Source organism: Equus asinus, chromosome 13 (genome assembly GCF_041296235.1).
Source record: "Equus asinus isolate D_3611 breed Donkey chromosome 13, EquAss-T2T_v2, whole genome shotgun sequence".
In the NCBI taxonomy this organism is placed as follows: Eukaryota; Metazoa; Chordata; class Mammalia; order Perissodactyla; family Equidae; genus Equus; species Equus asinus.
Window position 1 is genome coordinate 46,726,057 of NC_091802.1, and position 27,031 is coordinate 46,753,087.

At 39.6% G+C, this 27,031-nt stretch overlaps 1 protein-coding gene across 2 annotated transcripts; it reads right to left on the reverse strand.

Annotated features, from left to right (window-relative positions):
- Nucleotides 1-5,527: 5,527 nt before the first annotated feature.
- Nucleotides 5,528-27,018, reverse strand: CCDC47 (coiled-coil domain containing 47). Of its 2 annotated transcripts, none has more exons than XM_014847965.3 (13): nt 26,750-27,018; nt 21,198-21,466; nt 20,625-20,732; nt 19,942-20,116; nt 18,418-18,539; nt 18,118-18,183; nt 15,932-16,033; nt 15,617-15,727; nt 14,793-14,878; nt 13,396-13,454; nt 12,154-12,263; nt 11,759-11,926; nt 5,528-7,203 (listed from the first exon to the last, which is right to left on the reverse strand). In XM_014847965.3, exons 2-13 carry the CDS (start codon nt 21,459-21,461, stop codon nt 7,123-7,125), a joined length of 1,452 nt encoding a protein of 483 aa, XP_014703451.1. In that variant the 5' UTR covers nt 21,462-21,466; nt 26,750-27,018; the 3' UTR covers nt 5,528-7,122. The 2 variants fall into 2 exon arrangements, with proteins under 2 accessions (XP_014703451.1, XP_014703450.1); XM_014847964.3 differs by having other exon boundaries at nt 26,616-27,010.
- Nucleotides 27,019-27,031: the final 13 nt, after the last annotated feature.

Here is a 27,031-nt window from a genome sequence, read left to right on the forward strand (position 1 = left end):
CCCGAGCTGGTGAGGAAGCTCCGCCCAGCCCCGCCCCGAGCGAGGGAGTAAGCTCCGCCCCGCCCGGCCGCGGCCCGAGCGGCTGAGGAAGCTCCGCCCCGCCCAGCCCCGACCCGAGCGAGGGAGTAAGCTCCGCCCCACCCCGCCGCGGCCGGAGCGCGTGAGGAAGCTCCGCCCGGTTTTTGCGTCGCCGCGGTGCGGCAAGCCCTCAGCAGTGGCCTTGCGGAGAGCTGTTCGCGGTTGAGTTCTGTCACCGCGTCCCGCGCTACCTGAGGGCATTCCGTCTCCAACACGAAGTTTCACCAAGTCTGGGGGCCAAAGACCTAGCTTGTCGTGGGTGCGGTCTGCCGGTCCAGAGCGGGCTCCCGGGAGCCTCCGCCCCCGCAGCAGGCGGAAAGCAGGAAGATCTCAATAACGAGGAGTCGGGGACCAGAGAAAGGCAAACCAACGCTGGCTGCTGACTTGGCTACCTTGAGGAATTTGTGTTTGTTTTCATTTCGTGTGGCAGGACTTCAATGGGAAAACCTGCCTCGCATTTTTCTTGAAGACAGCTCAAATTCTCCTCATTTTGGCCTCTTGGGCACCAGACGGACAAGCTGCACAGGGGAAACCCACCCTTTCTCTGTGCCTCAATTTCCTTATCTGTAAAAGGAGGAAAATAGCTCACCTAATGGGAACTACCATATTTTCCCTTCTGGATCTTTTTGTCCCTGGACCCTTCCTCATCCACAACTCTTGAGTTTTTTTTTTAGGACGATTAGCCCTGAGCTAACATCTGCCGCCAATCCTCCTCTTTTTGCTGAGGAAGACTGGCCCTGAGCTAAGACCTGTGCCTATCTTCCTCTATTTTATATGTGGGATGCCTGCCACAGCATGGCTTGACAAGTAGTGCAGTATGTCCACACCCGGGATCCGGGCTGGGGAACCCAGGCCGGCAAAGCAGAACATGCAAACAACTGCTTAACTCCTGGCTCCTCTTGAGATGTTCTGTTTGCAGAAACCTATAAGGTTTGCTTTGATGGAGAAGCTAGCCTAAACTAAGGCATGCAGGGCTTGAGGAATGGTGAAGAAATTAAGGAGGAAGACTCTCTTCGGTGAGATTGCGTTTCTTCAGTAACTTACTCTGCCCATGGTGGGGGGTGGGGAGTGTATCCAAAATTGGATAAATAATCAAGTAATGAATATCGCTCTTCTCAGCTCTGACCCTTGACGCTGATTTATACTGGTCTAACTTCCAAGATGGGGAAGAGGTTCAGCTACATCCAAACAGGGACTGATGGAAATAAGAGATCGAAGCGGAACGTGAACTTTGCCAGTGCAGTGATGTGCACCTCCAGGTCTCATTCAGTTTTACAGATATCACTTTGATCTTATCTAGTGCTTTAACGTTCCAGAACACTACCCTCACTATTCTCTCATCCTCAAAATAACATGCCTCTCTCAGGAGCAAACTTAATAAATATACGAAGCAAGATAGTAGCAGAAACTGAAGCAAAATTCTTGGCGGTGTTCGTTCAAAAAGACCTTCACAGATGGTCTTTGGAATTGAGGGAACTAGAGAAGATAGTCCCTGAAAAGATGCCAAACTTCATGCAGTCATCGCAATGTGGAATTTAAATATGGAGGTACTTCCCATCCATTTTAATACCTAGCCCTAGCCCAGTCGCTATGCCGTTTTCTACTTGGATGTCAGTCGGCCAGGGGGCCAAAAGATCTCACCATCTTCATGACTGCCCACAAAAGCTGGCTAGAGAACCTTTTGGCCTAGATTCTGTTGTGACTTTCAAGGAGCAAATGTTCATTAGCTTTAGTTTTCCTTGCAAGAGGGCCTCCTAAATCCAGATAACTTGGAAAACTGGTGTAATGAAAGGTCAACTTTCAGAGTTTACAAAGTCAATCTTTGCTGGCTTTACTTTTGACTTGTTATGAGCCCTGGAATCCACAAGCTCCCTAATGCTTTTCACTTACTTACAATAAGGGTTGGGACTCTCCAAGATTTCTGGAGCTTTCCGAAACTGGCTTGAAGCCTGGAGGAAGGGAGATGAACTGAAGATCCTGGCCATTTTGTTTTTAACTCTGAGCATCCAGTTTAAACTAAGTGCTGCCCTCTTCAAGATACTGCATAAATTAACTGTGAGGAAGGTAAAACTAATTGCCTATGAATGGATAAATAAGATATGGTGTATATATACAATGGAATACTATTCAGCCATGAGAAAAGATGAAATTTTGCCATTTGTGACAACATGGATGGACCTTGAGGGTATCATGCTAAGTGACATAAGTCAGATAGAGAAAGAAAAATACTGTATGATTTCACTCATGTGGAATATAAAAAACAAAACAAACAAAAAATAAAAACAAACTCATAGAAGCAGACAACAGATCGGTGGTTACCAGAGGGGAAAGGAGTTCAGGGTACGGCAAATGGGGTAAAGGTGTCAATTATACGGTCACAGATGGAAACTACACTTTTGGTGGTGAGCATGCTGTAGTATATACAGATGTCGAATTATAATGTTGTACACCTGAACCCTATGCAATGTTATAGTCAATGTTACCTCAAATATATACACATATAAATTCTGTTTGCCATAATGCCATAGAGTGCAAAGACAAACCACAGAATGGGAGAAGATACTCACCAAACATAAATCTCACAGAGGATTTGGATCCATAATATATATATTTTAGAACCTCCTACAGCTCAATAACAAAGAAACCACCCAATAAAAAAAATGAGCAAAAGACTTGGTTATACATTCCACAAAGAGGAAGTTCTAATGGCTGCAAAACCTATTACAAGATACTCAACATCCTTAGTCACTGGGAAAATGCAGAGGAAAACCACAATGAGATCCCACTGCACACCCATCAGAATGACTAAAATTAAAAAGGCTGATACTATCAAATGTTGTCAAAACTGTGGAACAACAAGAACCCACATTCTTTGTTGGCAGCAAGGCAAAAAGCTATTTGAAAAATTGTTTCCATGAAAGCCCTTTGCAATTCTACTCCTAGGTGCATTCTCAGCAGACATGCGTCCACCAAGACACAGAATACTGAACAGCAATGAAAATGAACCAGCTGCAATTATACACAAATGTGCCTCTCATATGATGTTGAGTGAAAGAAGCCAGATGCAAAGGACTATATAGTATGACTCCATTTATGTAAAGTACAAAACCATGCAAAACTAATCTATGCTGATGGAAGTAAAGACAGTGGTTGGGGGTGAGGACCTAACGACTGAGACGGAGCATGAGGGATCATTCTGGGGCACTGGAGATGTTTTCAATCTTCATCTCCATGGTTGGCACAGAGGTGTTTAAGAATGTAAAACTTCAACGAGTGTGCAGCTGTGTGCCCTTTACTTTATGTAACTATACCTTAATAAAAAGTAAAAAAAAAAGACGAATTGCCTAGAATACTTAAGTGAGAGATAAAAATGCTTATGATGTATAGTAACAAATTGAGCAGGATTTTTAATTTTAGAGCATTTTATGTGTCAAAGCACTACTTTACACATGTTATCTAATATGGTCCTCTAAACAGCCATTTTAGAAAGGGGAGGGAAGACAGATGAGGCAACAGACTTATCAAAGCACTAGGACAGCTCCAGGGGCCCTGCCCACAAATCCAGGGCCCTTTCCTGAAGCAGAAAACTGGCTTCAATTCTAACTCTGCTACAATCTTGCTAAGTGATAGTTACATGCAAGAAGAATATGCAGAAGGGCTATTTAAGCACTCAAGTTTAAAATATGATAGGAAAGCAGTTAAGAGTTCTCCCTCAAACAAAGTTGATACAATAAATAACCTAGGCAGATGTAACATTATCTGATTTCCAAATAACTCCGTGGAACTAAATACTTAAAAAGGCCTGGATGTCTTTTAAATAAATAAAAGTTACACTATTTGGATAAAACCAAATAGGTGAAATTAAAGAGGACAGTTAATTTTAAAAGATGGAAATAAAGATGAATAATATCCATTAAAAGTAGTATAGTAGTAGACACAAAGTTTTCCCTTTCAGAAAAAAAAATTAGGGGCCGGCCTGGTGGTGCAGAGGTTAAGTTTGCACATTCCGCTTCGGCGGCTTGGGGTTCACTGGTTCAGATCCCCAGTGTGGACCTATGCACGGCTTGTGAAGCCATGCTGTGGCAGGCATCCCACATAAAACAGAGGAAGATGGGCACCGATGTTAGCTCAGGGCCAGTCTTCCTCAGCAAAAAGAGGAGGATTAGAGGCAGATGTTAGCCCAGGGCTAATCTTCCACAAAAAGAAAAAAAAAAGAAAAAAATAGTTTACTTCTGAAATTAGTATTACTTCTCAGGTCACAGAGCTGAATTGGCATTCAACTTGTGCAAAAATAAAAACAATACACCTTCTTCCACATGCAAATAAGTCTTTTGCTCATCACTAAACTCCAGAAACTGAGAAAAGTAATACTTTTTGCGATTGTTTTAGCAGTCTGTAATAGAAGTCACACCTATGTATATAAGTGTCTCCTCCCTCTTACATCCTTTCAAATCATTCAAAATGAGTGGAGGTAGGAACAGTAAGAAGAGAATCTGAGATGATAAAGTATAGTATTTCAGCCCTCCCACCAAAACCAAAGGATCGTTATACAACACAGCTCTAAATAATTTTCACATTGCCCATTCGTATTGGATGGGTGGAATGAGAACACCAATCACTGTTTTCCTTTGGTCTAAGTCCCATCTAAAGAAAAGAGTTTCACATCTGGTGCTTGGCAGGGAAAGGTTTTCTATTACCAAGGAAACAGAATAGTAAACTATGCCCCCACCCATACCATCAAACTTTGCAGATAAAGTTAGAGAACTCTGAAAGGATCTGCCTCGTTTCCATTGGGAGAAAGAAAAGCAAAAGAGAGTAAAGCAAAAACACACCACTTGGAGAACAGTCCTAGATAATACCTTACATTTTTAAAGTGCTATAGTTTACAACAGAATTTTACATATATTATCTCTTGGTGTTGTAGGTAGGTAAAAGGTTGTCTCTTCCTACCCTGTGAGGTAGATAGAGAAAATAATTACTTTCCTCACTTTGTGGAAGGGAAAACAGAAAGAACAGAACAGAGACTCGAAGAGATTAGTGACTTGGCCAAAGTCAAAGGATTAGTAATTGGTTTTGCTAGCACTAAATAAAAGCCAGGTTTTATCTTCCAGTCCAGTGCTTGCTTCAGCATTCCTAAGTGCCCCGGCAATGCAGACAAGATTCAAGGGCTTAGTGGTTTTCCAGTGTGTGACAGTCAACACTATTCTCCTCTCTTTGTCCTTTCATTCATAGGAGAGATAACGGTGTCTTAACTTAAGAGGGGGACTTGGGGGAGAAGCCCATGAATAACACATGGGGCTCTGAAAATATAAAACATTCTAAAAATGACAACTGGTAACAACTAAGGGAAAAGCATTTCAGTGCTGACTTTTATTGAACAGAAGGAACATTCCCATGGGCTTATACTCTTGTAGAGCAACTCCAGAAAAGTAAAGGCGGCACTCTGAGATTTTTGTCAATGAGTTTTAATACGTGTCCATAGGTAGTTCATATGAATGCTTAAATTACAAATTAGCTGCCATGGTCCAAATATGTGGGACTTTAAGAAAGCTTTTATTAATCAAAAGATAGCTAAGCATATCAACTTTGATTTCTAAAATGTATTTTAAAGGTTTGTAAAACAAGACTAACTCTAGAATTATATAGCATTAAAGTAAGTAAATTTTATTTTTTAATTTTAATAACTTAATTTCATTAATGGTTAAAAAAATAATACATTTGCAGTTTACACATTTCTGCATTAACCTAGAGAAAAAACTATGTGAAAAGTTTGCATGCAGTTACAAGGGCAGCAGCACATGCTGTTTTCACAGCAACTTGTCATTGCCTCAGAGCACACCTGCACATAAAGCATCCACAAAAATACCCGCCCACCCCTCTCCCACCAAAAAACCCAACCCTTTCCCATCCCCAGCAAAAATTACCTAGTACAAGCAGTGACTTAAAAAATGCTTTCTTAGTAGGAAGCATTTATAAAATGCAGAGATCTGAACAAGCTAAATGCTTGTGCAGATTGATGGGCCTCTCCTAAGAGTTCCTTCCTCAAGACACAGAAAGGACTCTCAATAGTTTAGGAAAGCTCATTTTTAAAAGTATATTTTTGCATATTCATGGCTATTTCTTTGAAAGAATATACCTAGCCTCAACTGTGGAAGAGATAAAAGCAGAAAGAGAAGCAAAGGCTACAGCCATAACACAGAGAATGGAGCTTCTCCATGAACATCAATAGGTTACAGCAACCAAGAAAGAAAACATCTGTGAGTTCACATAGATCACTGGTCTGATCTAGGTGAAGCAGTTAATTTTTCATGCATGTTTTACTGAAGAAAAACATATAACCACTTAAAATACAGCATTCACATCGTTATAAGCTCGTGCTCCTGTACTACCTATTGCTAGACTTTTCCATGTACATGTAAGTATCCTAAAACCTACAGATATCCTATAACACTGTCATCAGCACCTCCCACCTACAAAACATATCCTGAACTACATTATGTTTTGAGTCCCTGAAATTTCAATACCACATAGTGTTCTAAATTTTACTTTTTTACAAGTTTAATGTAGAGACAGAAGAAAACACCAAGCAATGTTTATTGTGCAATTCCAATAGTTATTTGTGGAATCTTGGTTTAGAGTCAGTCTTCATAGCCATTTCAACTGCCTAGTTTAAACAAAAAGCAACAATCTATAGATCTATAAATTTCACGATATTTCTTCAAACATCAAAGCACTAAAAGCACTGATGATTTGTGTTATAATTTTAAAAATATTTTAAATTACACAGATTTCATATATCATTTCTTTTATAAAATAATCAAAATAATTGATTATCTGGAAGAAAATTACTGAAACAGAGTCCTTCTAATGTATCTATAACCTCTGTAAGACTCCAAGCCAAAAACAGAACAAATGATAAAATAAGAATTTCTCAGTCACTGGGAGTGTTTGAACTTTAAGATGAGAAATGGACTCATATTTTTTATGTTTCCTGTGAATTCAGAGCTTACAGGTGGCATCAGGACTCAGATTTCTGGGATGACTTTACATGGCTTTCACTTTGATTTGCTTCATTTTCATTTGCTTCTTCTCCAATTTCTTTTGCTCACGCCTCAAAGCAGCTTCCTAGAGAGAGAGTGGGAATGCAAACTAAGCTCTAAGCACATGTTAAAACAAAAAACAAAAAAAACCCAACTAGAATACTGCCTGTATTATTATTCAAAAACCTGGGCTTGGACCACATGTAACAGTCCAGAAAGTACTTATAAAAATTGCTAATATCTAGGGGCTGGCCCCGTGGCCGAGTGGTTAAGTTCGCGCGCTCCGCTGCAGGCGGCCCAGTGTTTCGTTAGTTCGAATCCTGGGCGCGGACATGGCACTGCTCATCAGACCACGCTAAGGCAGCGTCCCACATGCCACAACTAGAAGAACCCACAACGAAGAATACACAACTATGTACCGGGGGGCTTTGGGGAGAAAAAGGAAAAAAAAAAAAAAAATCTTAAAAAAAAAAATTGCTAATATCTATCTTGTTTAATGAAAGTCTACTTGGAATGAAGCAAAGGTAATTAAAATCTCATTAGAAGGAAACTAAATACTACATTTAAGCACGTTTTGTTATTCTGGTCTGATTTTTCCTATACCCAGGAAACACTAACTCAATTTTCATCATGATATTTATATTTTTCTGCTAAAGAGTTGTGCTTCAGTTTAGAAAACCTTAAGATCTTGTTTGATGAGGTTATTAAGTGTAAATTCTTCTTCTTAGCATAGATTTTATACCTCAGCACAATACTTCAATTTATAATGTCCAATTGGGAATTTTTATCATATTTTTATTTAGGAATTAGGAGCTTATGTAAAAGGAGAGAAAGAAGCTTCAAACACATTATTTTAGTAGCAAAAATCACTGGTTATTATTACCTGTACTGAGGGAAGCCTTAGGGGTCAAGACAAAGCATGACTTCACTGTTGGTTATTAGTGGTCATATCTGATTAAAGCTTTTTCCAGCTGCAATCTCAAACTTGAGTTTTTAGGGGTTTGGGGTAAAAATGTGAGAAACATATTCCTCAACTGGTAAAGGACTGAGAAAATATGGAAGAGGAAAAGCAAAAGCACATAGTATATATAGTTCTTGATAGTGTAACAAATTAGTTTCAAAGGGTGATGTGTAAATTGGTGGTTTGGGAACTACTGACTGTGTCAGGTTTAAACACAAGATAACAACAAACTATTCACCTATACAGCAGTGTAGGCCTGAAGGTTTATCCATCCATAGCTGCACTATTGTATAAGTATCTTGAAGAACTGAACCACCATTGTTAGCACCACTTTTATGGGAAAATACATTCTGAATTTGGGTTCACAAAGGCAGGAATGAACCCACCTCCTTTGGCAGCTGCTGCCTCCTGTGAGGGCTCTATAGCAAGCGCGTAGCAACAGCATATACAGTTGGCCCTCTGTATCTGCGGTTTCTGCATCCGCAGATTCAACCAACCGCAAATTGAAAGGCCTACAATGGTTGCGTCCAATACTGAACATGTACAGGCTTTTTTTGGGCATTATTCCCTAAACAATACAGTATTTACATAGCATTTACATCGTATTAGGTATTCTAAGTAATTGAGAGATGATTTAAAGTGTATAGGAGGATGTGCATAGGTTATATGCAAATACCTGCCGTTTTATAGTGTAAAGGACTTGAGCATCTGTGGATTTTGATATCTGTGGGGGTACTGGAACCAATCCCCGATGTACACCAAGGGACAAATGTATGTCAAAAGCTATACTGCTCTGGGATAGCTATATAAAGTACTATCCCAAGGTCCCCTTCACACTGTCTCAACCCCCACCTCCACCATATTCCTTCTTTCCCCAACACTATTCATCCCTTCCCATATTACATATTATACACGTGTAAAACTAACCCTAAAGAGTACAGTACAGCAGTTAAGAGAAGAAATCTACTTACATTAACATATTTAAGAAACATTTATGTTAATGTCAAAAATGTTCACCTTCAATAATAATTCAAAAAATGCAAAACAAATGGGAAGCCATTTCCCCACTCTCAGAATCCTACATTTAAAAAATTGATAACTAGTTTTCTTAAAGATATGATTTCTTGAAGACTTGTCATAACGTATACTAGTAAAAGCATACATTTTACAATTTCTTATTGGCAGCTTCTCTCTCTTTTTCTTTCCTAGGATTGTTTTCCTCAGGAACTAAAAAAGAACAAATATGGAAAGGCACTTTCTTGAAAGGCTGCAATATTTTTAATATAAAAAGTTGCAGAACCCTGTTTATAAGATGATCTACATTAAGAAAAGGATTATGGGAGCCAGCCCAGTGGCACAGCAGTTAAGTTGGTATGTTCCTCTTCAGTGGCCTGGGGTTTGCAGGTTCTGATCCTGGGTGCAGACCTATGGACCACTTATCAAGCCATACTGTGGTAGGCATCCCATGTATAAAGTAGAGGAAGATGGGCACGGATGTTCCCTTAGGGCCAGTCTTCCTCAGCAAAAAAGAGGAGGATTAGCAGCAGATGTTAGCTCAGGTCTAATCTTCCTCCAAAAAAAAAAAAAGAAAAAAAGAAAAAGAAAAGGCTTATGGGGTGCTGGCCGTGTGGCGTAGTGGTTAAGTTCAGTGTGCTCTGCTTCAGTGGCCCGGGTTCACGGGTTTGGATTCCAGGTGCAGATCTACACCACTCGCAGCCATGGTGTGGCAACGATCTACATATAAAATGGAGGAAGACTGGCACAGATGTTAGCTCAAGGCTAAGCTTCCTCAGCAAAAAAAAAAAAGAAAAGGACTGTATGCACACTAAACATATATATAGCTGGGGAACTAAATAAGCTATATAGTGTTAATGGTGGTTACCTTTAGGAATGGGAATTGTCTGAAGGATTATGTTATTTTTACATAGTAGAATTAAGGTTAATTTTAACTTCTGTATATATGTTTCTCTATATTTTTCAAATTAAATATATAAGTAAACAAAAAAACAAAGCTATACTAGTAGTGGCAGGAAGGTCCAGAACATTTGTACTAATGAGCCATTCAAGTCAGAAATGGACTATAGAGGTTTTTCTTTTGTTTTTTTTCCTTTCCCATTTAGTTCACTGGATGTTTTCATAAGGTACCCAGGCCTAGATATTACAAAGTGGTGGTTCTAAAAAAAAAAATACATGGTTTACACCTACAAGCAGCTTACAGTCTGAATCAAGCTATGTTCTGGGACCCCCCACCCCCTACTTTTTCTTAAATCTACTATAGTTTCAAACCCCAGAAGGAACTGGACAACATTTTTCATAGAAAAATTAAAGGCACTATCTATTAATGATTCCATGTAGATTCTTCCAACAGATTCATTAAAAAGCCATTTTTATTTATAAAGACAATTGCATAAACACAGAGCTCTATTCAGGGGAAAAACACCCATCAATTAAACCAAACCAAAACCAAATCAAAAAATGATGAGAAAGGATAAGATGGGAGGAGGCCTGGGACCTTCACTCAACAGTATTAGTGACTCTACTGGCAACTGAAGTGCCACACAGTGGCTCACTTTTTCTTGGCAGTATGCCTCCCCACTTCTAAGAATTTTCTTCAATCTTTGAGATCATTCTCGTTAAAATTCACATCTCCCAGAACGTTGTTCTCCTCTTTTTTTGACCACCATTTACAAGGTTTAAAATTTTAGAGCTGGACTATGGCATCTTATTTTACAAAAATGTGAGAACATACTGATATTTGAAACATAACATACTATAGCCTAAAAAGCTCTTAAGTTTGAGATTCTGGGTATATAAAAAATAGAAAACAAAAATACAAACCAAAAATATTACAAATACTGTTAATTCTATAATCAAATTTAAAATTTTATTTTTGTTGTTAGTGGCGTTGAGTCGATTCTGACTCCTAGTGACCCCGTTTACAGCAGAACGGAAGCCTGCCTGGTCTTTCTGTGCCATCCTCTCACCTTCCGGTGCTGTGTCAGACAGTGCTCGGCTGCTATTCAGAGTTTTCCTGGCCAGTTTTTTTGGAGGTGGGTGGCCAGGTCCTTCTTCCTAGTCTATCTTAGTCTGTAAGCTCTGATGATACCTGTCCACCATGGGTGACCCTGCTGGTATTTGAAATACCGGTGGCAGAGCTTTCAGCATCACAGCAACACGCATCCAGCACAGTACGACAGCCGACAGATGGGTGGTGTGGTTCCCTGACTGGGAAACAAACCTGGGCCTTGGCAGTGAGAGGGCCGAATCTTAACCACTAAACCACCAGGGATAACTTCAAAATTTTATAAAACAAGTTTATTTGGACCATAGGGCACATGTGCTGGCTTCTATTAAAATATCTAATTTCTTTCTGCCTCTGTAAGTGTTTGGCTTGAAAGATGGTAGTGGAACTTTCAAAATGGGATTATGCTGGGGGAACAGGATAATTCATCTAATTCTCCAGGCTCATAGACTCAGTCTAACATGGTTTAACAGGAAGGATTTATCCTTCTTTATACTGCTATCAACTAACAAAATGTCTCAAGTGCTGAGAAGATGTTAAACTTTTAGCCTGTGTACATTCCTACATAGAATTACATTACCTTAACAGTCAGTATGGCATAAATAAGCATCCTTATAAATCTAGTTTTACCTCAGTGATAAGAAAAGTTTATCTCACCTCCAGCCTGCGCTGTTTCTCAGGATCTTCCTCATTCATGATTCGCTCCTTCTCTGCTCTTTTCTTTTCCTCACGCCGAGACTGTGCAGCTTCCTGTCTTTGCACATGCGTCAGCTTCAAGAAGTTCTCTTCTACTCGAGCTCGGTTCTTATCTGCTTTTTGTTTGCCCTTTCCCCAAGAAACAAAGTTTTTCATAAGAAACCCATTTCAATCCAACAGAAGCAAAATCCCATTTAGTATTCTTTCATAAAACTATTCTCATTTAGCACTTTCAAGTCAACGAGCAAAAGTACAATCGCAAAAATACAATCACTGGAATCCTTGACAGCTGACCACCGCCCCCAGGGGGAAAAGAACAAAAGGTGCCAACTTATAATAAAGGTTGCAGGTCTTACTTCTCTGTTGAGTCGGAACTTTTTGGCTTTATCAATAGAATAAATCACCATGTTCATCAGGGGTAGCAAAGCCTCCATATCCTTTGGGTAAGTGTTACCTGAGCCAGGCACTGGAAAACAAAGCCATTTTCCTATTGAGTTAATGTCAGTATTAATACTTGTGGATCACCCAATTCTCTTTTCTTTTTTTGGTATTAATAGACTCCTTTCTCCAAGTTTCTTAAGCAGCTAAAATTCAGCAGAAAATAGAAATTAAATAGAAAAGAAGAAATAGAAAAGATCTTTATTGAAGAAACCCAAGGGGCTGGCCTCGTGGCTCAGTGGTTAACTTCATGCGCTCTGCTTTGGTGGCCCAGGGTTTTGCCAGTTCAGATCCTAGGCGCAGACCTGGTACCACTCATCAAGCCATGCTGAGGTGGCACCCCACATAACAGAACCGGAAGGACCTACAATTAGAATATACGACTATGTACTAGGGGGCTTTGAGGACAAGGAGGAAAAAAAAAGAAGACTGGCAACAGATGTTAGCTCAGGTGCCAATCTTTAAAAAAACAAAAAAACTCAAAAACTGGCATTGTGTAATATAAAGATGGCTGGTAAGATTCCTGCTAGCAATGTAAAATTAGAAAAAAAAACAACCAACCCAAAAACCAATAAGCAGGGGTTATTATTATTTATTTTTGGTGAGGAAGATTGGCCCTGAGCTAACTAACATCTGTTGCAATCTTCCTCTTTTTTGTGGGGGGGAGGAGGAGGAAGATTAGACCTGAGCTAACATCTGCTGCCAATCCTCCTCTTTTTGCTGAGGAAGACTGGCCCTGAGCTAACATCTGTGCCCATCTTCCTCTGCTTTATACGTGGGATGCCTACCACAGCATGGCTTGTCAAGCGGCGCCATGTCTGCACCTGGGATCCAAACCGGCAAACCCCAGGCTGCCCAAATGGAACATGCAAACTTAACTGCTGTGCCACTGGGCTGGCCCCTCTTCCTTTATTTTGTATGTGGGATGCTGCCACAGCATGGCTTGATGAGCGGTGTGTGGGTCCATGCCCAGGATCTGAACTCGCAAACCCTGGGCCACCAAAGTGGAGTGTGCAACCTTAACCACTATGTCACTGGGCCGGCCTGTATGGGGTTAATTTTAATGTAGTTTTCTATAGCTATCACTTAGGAGGGAATAATACTCTCCTTAAGATCATCTCAAAGAAAACGAAGAACTGGACAACACACAGAACACTTACCATTAAATGTAAACAATAGTGTCCTCTTAGTGTCAGGCAGTTTTAAAGGCTGACCTTCCCTGTCATAAAAGAAAGGCTATTTAGAAAGAACACGAGAAAGAGATTTTCCATGCATGTTAAGTCACCTAATTCACTTAGATGAACAGATGCCTGCAAATAATCAGCACAGAATTTGGCTTGGCATCCCCAAGGCAAATATAATCTCAGAGCCTGAAGGAGTTTTACAGGTCATCTCATCCACTCGTCTACCTGATGGATGCATTCCCAAGTGACCTTTACCCTATATTTGAACACCTCCAGTAATGTCCCCTCTAGGCAGGATATATTCCATTTCACCTGGGGAGCCAGAAATGAGCTTATATTTAAGGATGAGGCCCATGTTTTCAATAACACTTTTGCTTATTTTGATGGGTTTTTATGTTTTATTTACAACTCCTACCATCATATATGGAACATCTTATTTTTGAGTTGGGCTCAGAATAAATTTAGAAATAATCTACTATAGCATATATAATTTAGTTCCAACTCACAAAACATTCTTTTGAAATCCTTGTCTATCAACCCCTCTCTCCTTCCCCGCACCCAAAATGCTCCACGAATACTATAACGTGACAGTTTGCCCCAGTGTTGCTACTGAGTTGAGCAAGGCAAGGATAATGTAATGCTATCTAGGGGCATAAGGACCTGAGTAATTTTGACACACAACTACAATCCAGATTGGCTTTTAACTGTACTCGGTTCCATAGGCTTTGCGGGAGTAGCCCTTAACCAAAAATTTAAGTCAGAACCAATTCTACGCCAAGGATAAACTTAAATAAGTATGCTCTCCTGAGCGAGGACGTGAATTCAAACAACAAATTCAAGCCCTGAATGTGTATATTCAAACGTTACTATGAAGTCAGAAATTCTGTGGCATTGAGGGCATCTGATAATATACTAGGAAAGAATATAATCACCCAACAACTTGAAGGAAGCCGGAAAAGGCCCTGAATTATAAGACACATAGATGTGCAATCAATCAAAAACACAAGTCAAACATCACAGAGAGATTCATACCATAAATTAAAAAAGAAAAAAAAAGAACCTAGACTACAAAGGACAAAGAGATTAGCAATTACATTTTCCTAGTATGAGCCATTCTGTAAGATTCCATCCACCTCACTGAGTGGGTGGCGTATATATGCGGCAACACATGCAAACCGCAGAGGTTTATTTGCCTCCCATTGGTTTTCAATTACATTCATGATGCATGCAGTCAAAGCAAAGGAAAACTTGGATGCCCATCACCAACTTCCCTCACTTATTTGGTAAGGGAAATTGCAGAAGCTCCTTGCAAGTGTTTCAACACAGAAAGCTAGCGAGAAAAATTAATTTCAGAATTTTAATCTCATACGTACTCTTGCATAATTTTTGGACCAGAGAACTGGTCTGAAAAATGAACAGATTCAATCTTGTCAGCATAGTGTGTAAGAAAGTGAACCATCTGAAATAAAGAAAAGAAATTTTTTTTTTAAAGTAGGGTTTGATGCATTTCCCTTTTTCATATTCACTCTTCAATCCTTACTTTTGCACAATGTCATTAAGGCTAAAGCTTTTACAAAAGTTAAATAAGATAAGGAATCTCTCTACAATGAAACTAGTACCTCTTTTCAGTTACACCAATAATTAAATTTCTTCTCATGGAACAGCTGAAAATATGTCTCAAAATAATGTTCTAAACAAGAATGAAAGCACGAAGATAAAATCTAAAATAATTTCAGGCAATTCTTCATAAACACATCACCTTCAACTTACATTTAGAACTGTCTTTGAGCTAGCTTATATTTTCGTGATACTAAGATGTGCTATTACCATTACACAACCCATAGGAAAAAAATGGCTCTCTATATAGCCCTCTTCTATACTAACAGAAGCTAAAAAGCCTAAAGGACTAATGACATGCTGATAAGAATTAAAACTGCAGTCCTTTACCAAAAAACCTGAAAGCTATTAGCAATCCTAGGAACAATTTGCTCTTGATTTAGAGAAGAACTTCTTGACTAATCAAATTGTCTTTTTGACAAGGTAATCTATTGCTTAAAGAGGTATTTTAATGTTTGTGTGGGAAAGGAATGTGTAACTACTGCATCGTCATAAAATGAAGAACTTGTACAGTGTGACTTTAGGGAGAATGCCCTGTATACGCCAAGGTCCGCAAATGTACATCTTCTGTTGAATTTACCTTTGTATCCATCATTCCCTCTGTGACTTCTCCCATCTCTGACAGGATGGCCAAGGAGTCTGGCAGTCCATACTTTGCTCCAGACTTAGGTTTGTCACTACAAAACTCACTCTGGAGGAAGAAGTAATTGAAAGCAAAACATGACATTTTTATGCACAAAGACTTTGTCTTCTCAAGAGAATATGTACTATTGCAAAGTGGTGCTTAACAATGTTCAAGTGATATAATCAATCATCCTATGCTCTAAAGTTGAATGCATATGTAATAAAGAGGCATAGTTTCTGCATTTATTTGAGTTGGAACAACTTGACATACCAGATCCTGCATCTCTTTCTGTAGTCGCACCAAGGCTTTCCGAGTGCCAACGGCAAACACATAGGTATCCATGTCTTCATCATTCATGGTTACTTTTATTTGCTTCAGAAAAAAAAAAAAACAACAAAACTCACCTGCTAGGTTCTGTGATGGGCAGATTTCTAAGATGGCCCCAAGATTCCTGCCCTCGGAGTATACATCCTCCCCTCAAATGTAAGTGGGACTTGTGAATGTGATGGGATATCACTCTCATGATTACGTTGCGTTATATGGCTGAAGGTCCCTAATCAGCTGGCTTTAAGTTCATCAAAATGGATGTTATCCTGGGTGAACTGATCTAACCTAGTGAGTCCTCGAAAAAAACAGTGGGAAAGTCTGGTATGATAAACATGGCCCTATTTATCATATTAACTGTATCTTAAAATGTTTGGGTCAAAAATTATCAATATGTGGAAGAAGAGAAATGTTAATGGAGGGAAATATAGCAAAGAATTGGCAAGATGGCAGCTGTATAAGAAAATGTTTTCTGGGCTGGTCCGGTGGCGCAGCGGTTAAGTTCGCACGTTCTGCTTCTCTGCAGCCCAGGGTTCACCAGTTTGGGAAGCACCGCTTGACAAAAGCCATGCTGTGGTAGGTGTCCCATGTATAAAGTAGAGGAAGATGGGCATGGATGTTAGCTCAGGACTGGTCTTCCTCAGCAAAAAGAGGAAGATTAGCAGTACTTAGCTCAGGGCCAATCTTCCTCAAAAAAAAAAAAGAAAGAAAGAAAAGAAAAGAAAATGTTTTCTATTCTTCCCTCATTGAGGGTAAATTACACAAAGCAACACCTTTGACAGAACCCAGAAAAAAGGACTAAGAAATATAAAGAACAACGTGTTTGTTGAAACTGTCTTTGCAGAAAGACATAAAAGGATGGCTTGCTTAGAGGAAAAGAGAAGATTAAGTCTACGTCAGGAGAGAACCGAAAATAATTAACACTCTAAAGAATAATTTCCACAAAAGGATGGTTGAAGACACAGCAAAATTTCTTTTCTTTTCTTTCTTTTTTTTTTTGAGCAAGATTAGCCCTGGGCTAACAACTGACATCTGCTTCCAAAGCTCCATTTTGCTGAGGAAGATTGGCGCTGAGCTAACACTCGTGCCCATCTTCCTCTACTTTATATGTGGGATGCCTGCCACAGCATGGCTTGGCAAGTGCTGTGTAGGTCCACACCCGGGATCCAAACTGGCGAACTCCCGGCCACTGAAGCAGAATGTGCGAACTTAACCGCTGCACCACCAGTCTGGCCCCCAAAATTTCTTCCTTTCTACCTAATAAGATGGTATTTGGTAGAAGAAAGGATGACAGGAATCCTAACTGAGGACGTCTAAAAATCGTGGATCAAATCATCAGAAGCCATATTAGGAAAATTAAAATAAACAAAAGATACAGGTTTGCAATAAAAAAATGAGACTTTTAAAATAATAACAAGTCTCAATCCAATAATTACATTTCAAAGTATCTAATGATAGTACTAATACAGCATTTATTAACCAAACACTACTTTGTATTTTGACATATGCAGACATCTCTTATTCTACTAGTTTACATAAACGAAGAGACTGTCTTGTATATATTTTTGTTTTTTTGTAGCAGTGGGAGACAGCACAATTATTTATTGAAAGAATGAATGGAGGGGGAATGTGGCATTTCTGACAAAGGACACAATTTGCAGATTAGCATGTTAATTTAATAAACGGAAGAAGGTATACCAAACAATAAGGTTCCCAGATTGTGATTTGAGCTCATTCAGCCCAAGATATATTATTTGAAGCAGAAAATATTTAAGAAGAAACCCAGTTTATTGCCAAAGATAAAAGCGCACAGGAGGAACAGAGTTACATATGAGGGCAAACTGTCTGTGACAACTGTTTTTCCATCCATCATCCAGATTGATTCAGCCGATCTACCTGGTGATAGAGCACTATCTCCTTTCTTACAAAAAGCATGTGCCCACCCCCCACCCCACTCCCCACAGTTGCACACTGAGTGGAAGATGATCTATCCAAATTGAAAACGGCCCATTTTTTGGCAAGGAATGCAAGTTGCCAGAAACACCAAACAGAATCCAGGCAAGAAATGGAATAAGCTCTAAGAAGCTAAGAATTCAGTGTGTATAGAGAAAACCAGCAGGAAGAATACATACCACTTGATCACTCATTGGCCTCATCATCCGAGCCAGGACATTCAGCAAGTCTTGTCTCTTGAGGAACTGGATAAACAAGAGAACAGTTGGAACTTCCACTTAGAATAAACAAAAGACCTTGGAGGAGGAACCAAATGCTTCATCAAATATAATCTACATTTGCCAGTCAGTAGAAAGATGATTTTTAGATCTCATTTTAACTCCAACATGAAAGGATGAAACACTAAACTTAGAGAATTTGGAATCATGCTGGAAAAAATGAAAGGAAGATATACATTATACCAGAAATTCCCTACTTACCCTCAGCTGGATGAGCATTCCCTCACAGCACACTCGACCAGAACACCACAGGTTGTAGATATGCTCATTCTCCTGGTTTAGCTTGCCTGTGCTTGTGGCTTCTTTGTTAGTTCCATCATCCCCTAGGCGTAAAACCACTTAACGTGATTCATGGAAAATGTTGGGGCTTAATCACCACACCCTCCTCCACCTTGACCCCAAAATCATCGGAGCTGTACTTTGCTATCTTGGGGAATTACCCTTTGGACATAGATTACAACAGACGGGCAGTGTTACTTTTACTTTTAAAACTCTTTATTGTCTCCATAAAAAAATTATGGACTCTAGCATTACCTCTATGTCTTTGTTAGTTAATGACAATCAGCTTGGAGTATAAATTTCTCAAGAGTTGACACAAAATGAAGGAAAGTCAGTTTAAATGTCTCTGCCAAAAGTTAAAGAAAAACAAAAAAACTATGCAGTGAATAAAATATATCATTAATACAATCTATTCAACACTCCCTCACTGTGTCTCCTATGAGTTAACATTAACCAAGTTTGCTTTCCCAACAGCAAAATTGTAACAGTGGTATTAAGAGCTGTATTTTAGATTGAGAAAAAGCTCAAATTCCAATCATTTCCTCTCTTCATTTAATCATTAAGCGGACAAAAGAAATTGTTCAACCTCACAAGGTGAAGCAGATTGATACACTGAATGAAAACACATGATGTGAAGTGGAAGGCGTTAACGTCTGTTTATTTTTTCCCTTAATCTTCAGGTCAAAAAGTACTCTGAAATACCATGGGACAGCAGAAAGAGTATGGACTTTGGAAATAAGTAGTCTAGGTTCTAATATCATGGTTGGAATTTAATAGTTTAGGCAAGTTTTAACATTTCTGGAAGTCAGTTCCCTCCTTAGGAGAACAGAAACTATATCCAACTGACCGTGCGTTACAAAGATTAAATAAGAAACAACGTATGCAAAGTACCCAGCACATCATACAAACCTCTGCGAAAGATGGACGCTTGCTTACTATTAAAGGGAAACAAAGTGTTACAAGCAAACAAAGGTGAAGGCAGCGAAGACCACCTTACTCCCTACACTATACAACTACAGGGGTTCCTCTGAGGTGCTTCAGTGTACACCTCTTCAGTGGATCTGAAACTAAACTGCCCAGAATCTGAGGGAATTCTGAGAGATTTCTAATTTCTAAAAGATGAACTGAAAGCATTTATCAAGCTACCTAAAATGTCAAAATTCCTTGCTTTCCGCCAGACTTTTATCAACTTGTTTTGATAACGTGATTATCTCATTCTAATCAGGAGATGCTTAGCAACTATTGATTAATGAAAGATGAGGAAATTATTTTATAAATGCAATTTATTCAGTATATAAAACCTAACAAAAATAGGATCCTTGAGAGAAAATAAAGCATCTTCTTCTGCAGTGCATGAAAGAGTTAGATGCTTATACTGAGGGGCATAAACAGTTCTCACCAGATGGTTTTCAAGCAGGCAGCTGGACTTGTATTAGCCTAACTTACCTACTAAGGCAAAGTTGCTCTCCAAAAGTTCTCTATGAGTGTTAAACCAGGCCTGAGCAAGGCGACTGTTTTTATTCTTTCCAATAATATAATTCATGATGTAGGCAAGCAGACCGGTCACCATCAAAATTTCTAGATAGTAACTCTCCCAACTGTTCTGGAGGTGTGCAGGAACCTAAAGAAGAACAATCATTCCATTTAATGTTGGCTGAGGCTGAAAGATGGAGTCTAACTCATGGGATGAAGAAGAATTGAGAAAACCCATGAACAGAAGTGGATACTTTAGATAACTGTCACTGAATATGGTTATACTTCTGAAAAATATGACCATTTTGGTTTTCTATCTTAGCTTCATGAAAGATTCTTTAAGGAAATTGAGGATAATCAAATGGGATGAAAAGCTGGAAAGCTCTTTGTATTAACCTTGATTCTGTATCCCATCCCAAAATAAATTCAATGTCTATCCTCTTCATCATTCCTTGATAAATAAAACTAGGAGACCAGAATAAAAATATAGGGGTTACTTCCCTAGGAGTGTGGTGTTTTAAAAGAATTGATATCAAACTCTTTCAAAGCTCACACTATTACATCAGCACCAGCTATATGTCACTATATATTTCTGGGATTAATAACAGCAAGATATTTTGTTGGTTAGTTTAGAATTCAGAATCCTGAATACCTACATCAACAATTGTTATCGGGTCTTTATTTTTGCTAGAAGAAGTATCTGGTTTGTCTTCATAACCTTCAAATTCTTCATCATCATATGGCTCACTCTCGGTATCTCCCTCCTACAAAAATGAGGCACAATCTGTTTTCCCCTCCAAATGTCACCAGCAATTGTATCTCATTTTTGCAGGTAACACTTGGAGAGGAAAACAGAACATGTAAGCAGCTGAGCACAGAACACCCAGATATTACATGTTTTTTAACAAATGATGACTCTCCATGCTTCTGAACCCTGAGATCAAAATGATACAATTCCCACTTATACACGGTATCTATTCTCCACCCCTTCCCCCAACCAGCCTCTCCATAGAGGAGAAAAATACAATTCATTCTTCGATCAATGTAAAAGGTGAGAACATACCGCAAAACACTTAGAAGAGCTCTACCTACTGAACAAAAATGAAGATACCAGAGAAAGCAAAGGTTTCCCTAGACCTGAGCCTTACCTTTAATGTCTGGGGAAAGTGCCAGTTACACCTTTTCCCATCCTTCCAATTTCCCAAGAAATCAATAAAAAAGAACCTCACCTGGGTATCTGCATCTTCAAAATCTCCTTCTTGGTTTTCATCCTGCCCTTCTAACTCCACAGTGGTCTCATCTTCATCATCTTCAGTGGTTATCACCCGTTGAGGAGATTCAGTAACAGAATCTTCTGTGACATCCTCAAATTCAGCAAAGTCATTATCATCATACTCTGCTATGTCTTCCTCATCCTCAAAATCATCAAACTTGGCTTCAGAGACACTCCCAAACACCAAAAGGACAACACAGAAAGCGTGGAAGGCTCTCATTGCACCTTAAAATGAGTTAAAAAAATAATAACCTAAATGGACTGCCATTCTACATATACCGATCAAAATTTGTAAATAGTTAAAAAATAAATCTATGACTCTCTCCTGTTTTTCTTTTTTTAATAGTATTCATTTCAGACAGCATCATATAAAGAACAGTGAGGTGAGGGTCAAGAGGCCTGGGTTCTAGTCTGAACTCTGTCACTAATTATCTATAAAATCTTGCACAAGTCATTTAATATCTTTAGGTTAGTTTCTATTTACATTGTGTATTTGGTAAGCATTTTTTAAGAGTGTATAAAAAGCTTTATACAGGAACTGGTAAGGGGTATAACAAAATAAGAATGAGATGCAACTATTTATCTGTTAGTGGTAACAAAAACAATACATGAATAGAAAAGCCACTCATCCTTAGATGAACTGTGTGTTTGCATATGTGAACATCATCATCATCATCAAATCAAATGATGAAGACACACAGTGCTAGGCCCTGTCCTAAAGGCTTTACAAAAAGCAACTAATTTAATCCTCATAACAGCCTTTGAGGAAAGTAGCATTATTAACATCCCCAATTCACAGATAAGCAAAACAAAACACAGAGATGCTAAGTAATACAACTACCAAGTGACACAGAGCTGTGATCTGATCCTGATTTTGCCTCCAAAATCCCTGCTATGAACTACCTCTGTAAGCCGGTGGCTGTGATTTTTTTATTAGTTCTTGAAGGAGTAATATTTTGCTAACAAAACTGTTCCTAGTGTGCATGATGGAATTAAATACGCTGACATTTCATAGTCTTCTGAAAAGAACACTAGGTATTCCACCATCTAAATGAGTTTTTGAACCAACAAATATAATGAAACCAGATCTGTGACAAAAATGTGCCAAATGATATGAAAACACGGAGGACAATGAAATCGTCTTACCAAACAGGTAAGGCTTTACAAAAAAAGGGAGAACACTTGAGCTAGAGTTTGAAGAGTAGTTAGATTTCAACCATCAAATCTATTTAGGCTGTCTTTCTAGCCTTCCCCCTCATCTAAACACCAGTCCTGTATCACTGATTGTCTAACAGACATGCCCATTTTGATGCCTTACAACCCTTTTCTGTACAGGGTCAGACAGTAAATAATTCAGGCTTTGTGGGCCACATACTGGTCTCTGTCACATATTCTTCTTTTTTAAAACAACTCTTTAAAAATGTAAAAACCATTCTTAGTTCACAGGATGTATAAAAATAGTCCACCTCTCAGGCTGCAGTCTGCTGACCTCTGCCCTACAATCATCGCAAAATCAACAGGTACCTGAATTTCTCTATTTCTACATTAGCATCAATCACATTTTTCCAGTCTTATTTTTGGTAAAAAGCAAGATATCTAATTTCTCATTTCATTTTCCCTTCAAAATCTAATTAGCCATTAAATCTTGGTGTTTCCTTCTTTGATTCCCAAAGCCATCATGATAATCGAAGTTGTCACCACCTGCTGAAGAACCACAGTATTATTTTAAATGGTCTCCCCGTCTCAACCCTCTCTCAACTTCTCCTCCCTAAAAACCACCATCATCTCTCTAATGTACAACTTTTGTTACATAAGGAATCAACAATCATCAAAGGCTAACCAATTCCTGCAGAATAATTTTTAAAAACTTCTCTGGCTTATGCTACTTTTCATAAAATGACCTTGCCATATCTAATCAAATGTACCTTCACTGAGCGTATCACCACGTCAGATACTATGCCAAGAGAAGTAAAACATGATTCCTGGATGATCATAAATTTGCACGAGAACTTAGCTTCAAGGATATGTGTTACAGTACTACTTAGGAAAAAATTTGAAACTGGTTAAACTATGGGGTACATACAAAAAAAAATTTACTTTTTGTCCATTAAAAATTGTTACAAATGAAGTTATTAGAACCCATGTTGTTTAAGAAGCAAATACACATAAAAAGGTTTAGAAGGACATATCTCTACATATAGATAATTTTTTTTGTATGGTATTGGGTTTGGATTATGGGCATTTTTCTTTACATTTTTCTACTTTTCCTTTCATGAGATTTTGTAATAAAAAGAAAAAATTCCTCTCAAAATAAAATAAAAGCATTGTGCCTGTACTCAAGAAAAGCACTGAAGACTGAGGAACAGCTGTAGCATAGAGGCCTAAAACAGCATAGTTTAAGAGTTTGTTGTGATGGAGCATTGGGTTTGTAGACTCAAGTTGGGGAAATGAGGTTAGAAAAGCCAGCAGGGGCCAGATTATGATGATCCTTATTTAAATACTACACTAAGAAATTTGGATAGTTAGAATCAACTAAATGATTTAAGTAGGAGAGCGACACTATCAGATTTGCAATTTAACCCTCACAGCTCATACATAGAGTGAATTGGAGAAAGGCATCTGAGGCAGGGAAAATAGGAAGTGGCTGAGATAATTACATGAGAGATAAAACAGGATTGAACTGGCAGTGGTACTGGGAATGAAGAGGAAAACAGATTTGTCAGATATTTAAAAATTATATTTGTTAGCACAAAGTGATTGGACATAGGGAATGTGGGAAAGGAAGATATGGGGTGATTCCAAGTTTTGGTTTGATAAATAGCTGGACAAAGTTATCTTTGAGATAAAGAACAATAAAGAAGGAAAAAATTGGGGGGAAAGGAAATGACTTAAATTTAGTACCTGTTGAAAAGTTTGGAGTGTTTTCAAGCAGTATGTTAGATGATTAACATTTATCTCTTAATTTTCACAATATCCCTAAAAGATATTATAATCTATTTTTACAGAGGGAGAAAAGGAAGTAGTTAGAAATGTAAGTTTGGAGTTCAGGATACAAGCCTGAGCTGGAAATAGAGATGGTGTGGGAATGGATGAGATTCCCCAGGGAGAATTAAGAAATAGGTTAAAAAAAAAAAAAAGCACCAAAAAGTCTTGAAACAAATCACACCTAAGAATTGGGCACAATAGGAAGAACTGGAATGTGAAACTAAGAAGGACTGGTTAGAGAAAAAGAAGAGACTCTGGCCCAAGAGGTATCATAGAAGTCAAAGGAGAAGCACATTTCTAAGAAGGAAACAGAGCTCAGTTTCAATTACTGCAGAAAGTCAAGTAAGATATGGACCAAAAATTTCCAAATGTTAATAACGAAATTATTATTGGCAACTGCAGGGAAGTGGCAAAGAAGGAAGCCAGAATGCAGGGAGTTAAGTACTAATGGAGGTGAGTGGGTGGCAAAAGTGAGTTTGTACTACTCTTTCAAGGTGCTCTGGGATAGCGAATATTCTATATCTCATATTCACGACACCATAAATTCTTTTTTTCTTAAAGATTTTATTTTTCCGTTTTTCTCCTCAAAGCCCCCCAGTACATAGTTGTATATTTTTAGTTGTGGGTCCTTCTAGTTATGGCATGTGGGATGCCGCCTCAACATGGCTCGACGAGCGGTGCCATGTCCGTGCCCAGGATCTGAACTGGCGAAACCCTGGGCCTCTGAAGCTGGAGCGCACGAACTCAACCACTCAGCCATGGGGCCGGCCCCGACACCATAAATTCTTAAAGCAATCAGTTCAATATCAAAGGTTATTGCCCAATACCCTGCACCCCATCATTGCTCAAGAAATATTCTTAGAGTTGGACAAAGTTCATAAATTTTGAAAGGTGCAAATGATTTGAGAAATGCCATAAAGGATGGGCCAATAGTATATCCTTTCCAATATTTGATCTTTGAGGTTAGCACCAGGGGACATTTTATGAGAAAACATAGCTCATTCTCAACATCAACCTCAAAAGGTCTGTGATGTGTCTCCAAACATCCCTAGCTCCCTTTCATAACCTTTTATTATAGTCAAAAGTGGAAGAAATATGAAAAAAAGCATGTACTTTGGTGGAGTTAGATTTGGTTTAAAATGTCAGCCCTACCATTTGCTAGCCATATGATCTTGGGTTAATTACTTAAAATACCCTATTCCCCACATACGAAAAAGGGATACTCATTCATTACTTGACTCACAGGGCTGTAGTGGTATTGCAGGAGATATGTGCTTGGCACATAGAAGGCATTCAATAAATGAGTTCCCATTATTTCCTTCCCCTGTGCCTTGTGAACACCCTTTAAGTTTTTTAAGATTTAAAAAACTTCATTTTTAGTGTTTCCCTTTTCAGATCTCGGCTAAAAACTTTTTCAAATAGAAGCAAATAAAGGTTAACGTTGCCATAGCCAACTTGATTAACTGCCTGTGAAAAGGTCTGATCATTTCAAACTCCACTTAGAAATGTTCACATAACAGAAGCATTTCTAAGATAACTCAGCACTGTAACAGGGGTCCTTCAAGATTATCTATGTTAAAATCATCCAAGCCATTTGTGCCTTGGCCTTCTCTTTCAGAAGTCTCTCTGCTGCACCTGTCAAGTCATTTCTCAAATGCACAACTCCCTGCCAGGCCACTCAGTCCTGAAACTCCTGCGGCAGGGAACACAAGCACTAACAAGTCTGGTTTGATTATCTTCTGCTAGCTCGCCTGGCAGTCTCTCAGCTACTGGGTCTGGGCTCAAAAACAACCGAGGAATAAGGCGCGGGGGACGGGCCGGCGGGGGGTGCGGGGGCGGGGGGTCATTCCTTGTTGCCATTTAAATTAGGACTTTCTGACAATGGCCACACTATGAGACTTCCGGAAATCATGTAGACATTCCCCTGTCTTCTTAAACACCTTGGATAAAAACACGTCTTATGTTAGAAACCTTCAGAGAAGACTGGCCACAAAGGTTGCTGCTTCTTTTAAACCACCCGGGTCTAGTCTTTCCCCATCATGGAGAATCAATTCATCCTAAGGTCTATACTCCGTTCTTCCTACTGCACACTATAAGTTTCCTCTAACTTTGCCCTTCTGTTTGGCATTTGCTCACAGCTCTTTAGGGAAGTTCCCCAAAACCGTTAAAGTCACCCCAATCCCGAAGATCAACAGAAAACGGGCCTTGGGATAGACAAAGTTTGTTTGTTTTTAAGAAAGACGGGAGAAGTGAGAAGGCGCGGGGACTGACGTCACAGGCCGGACTTAGGGGGTGAGGTGGGAAACGGGACCGGGTTAGGCCACGCAACTCAGTCACCGCTCGGCCTGGCCCGGCCCCATCGATTTACGCGTCATGACCCGCTTCCTACCTGTGCTGGGCGCTAGAACCCGGCCCAGCGCTCCCGCAGCCACCACCTCCACCCCGCCGGCGTCTCTGGCCGGCTGCCGCCTGCGTGGTCACCACGGTTTTACTGTCCCTGATCCCTCTAGGACATAGACCCACCACGCAGCTCAGTCACGCCTAGCCACTCTTCATGCAGCCTCCACCATCCGTTACGTAGAATGCGTGCGGTCCGTCCCCCCAGCGTAGGGCGTTGGAGGCGGGACGCAGCCTCGGGGACCGCGCGAGACCTCCTCCCCAGCTCAGCTGGGGCGAAGAGGGGCTGCTGGGAAAATTACATAATCCCTGCCCTGGGCCGGAACTGCCCGCCTCGATTCTAGCTCTCTCCGCTAGGGTTCGGTCAAGTTGTCATCACGCTGAACTGATGCTCCGGAAGCTAAAGGT

Bases quoted from the DNA above. Each gene is read 5' to 3' on its own strand.
- CCDC47 (XM_014847965.3), bottom strand. From the start codon at position 21,461: ATGAGAGCCTTCCACGCTTTCTGTGTTGTCCTTTTGGTGTTTGGGAGT. The intron at 20,733-21,197 runs GTGAGGTTCTTT...TCATTTTTGTAG, and splicing joins TTGAAGATGCAGATACCCAG to GAGGGAGATACCGAGAGTGA. The intron at 16,034-18,117 runs GTATGTATTCTT...TTTTTTCTGAAG, and splicing joins GGCCAATGAGTGATCAAGTG to CAAATAAAAGTAACCATGAA.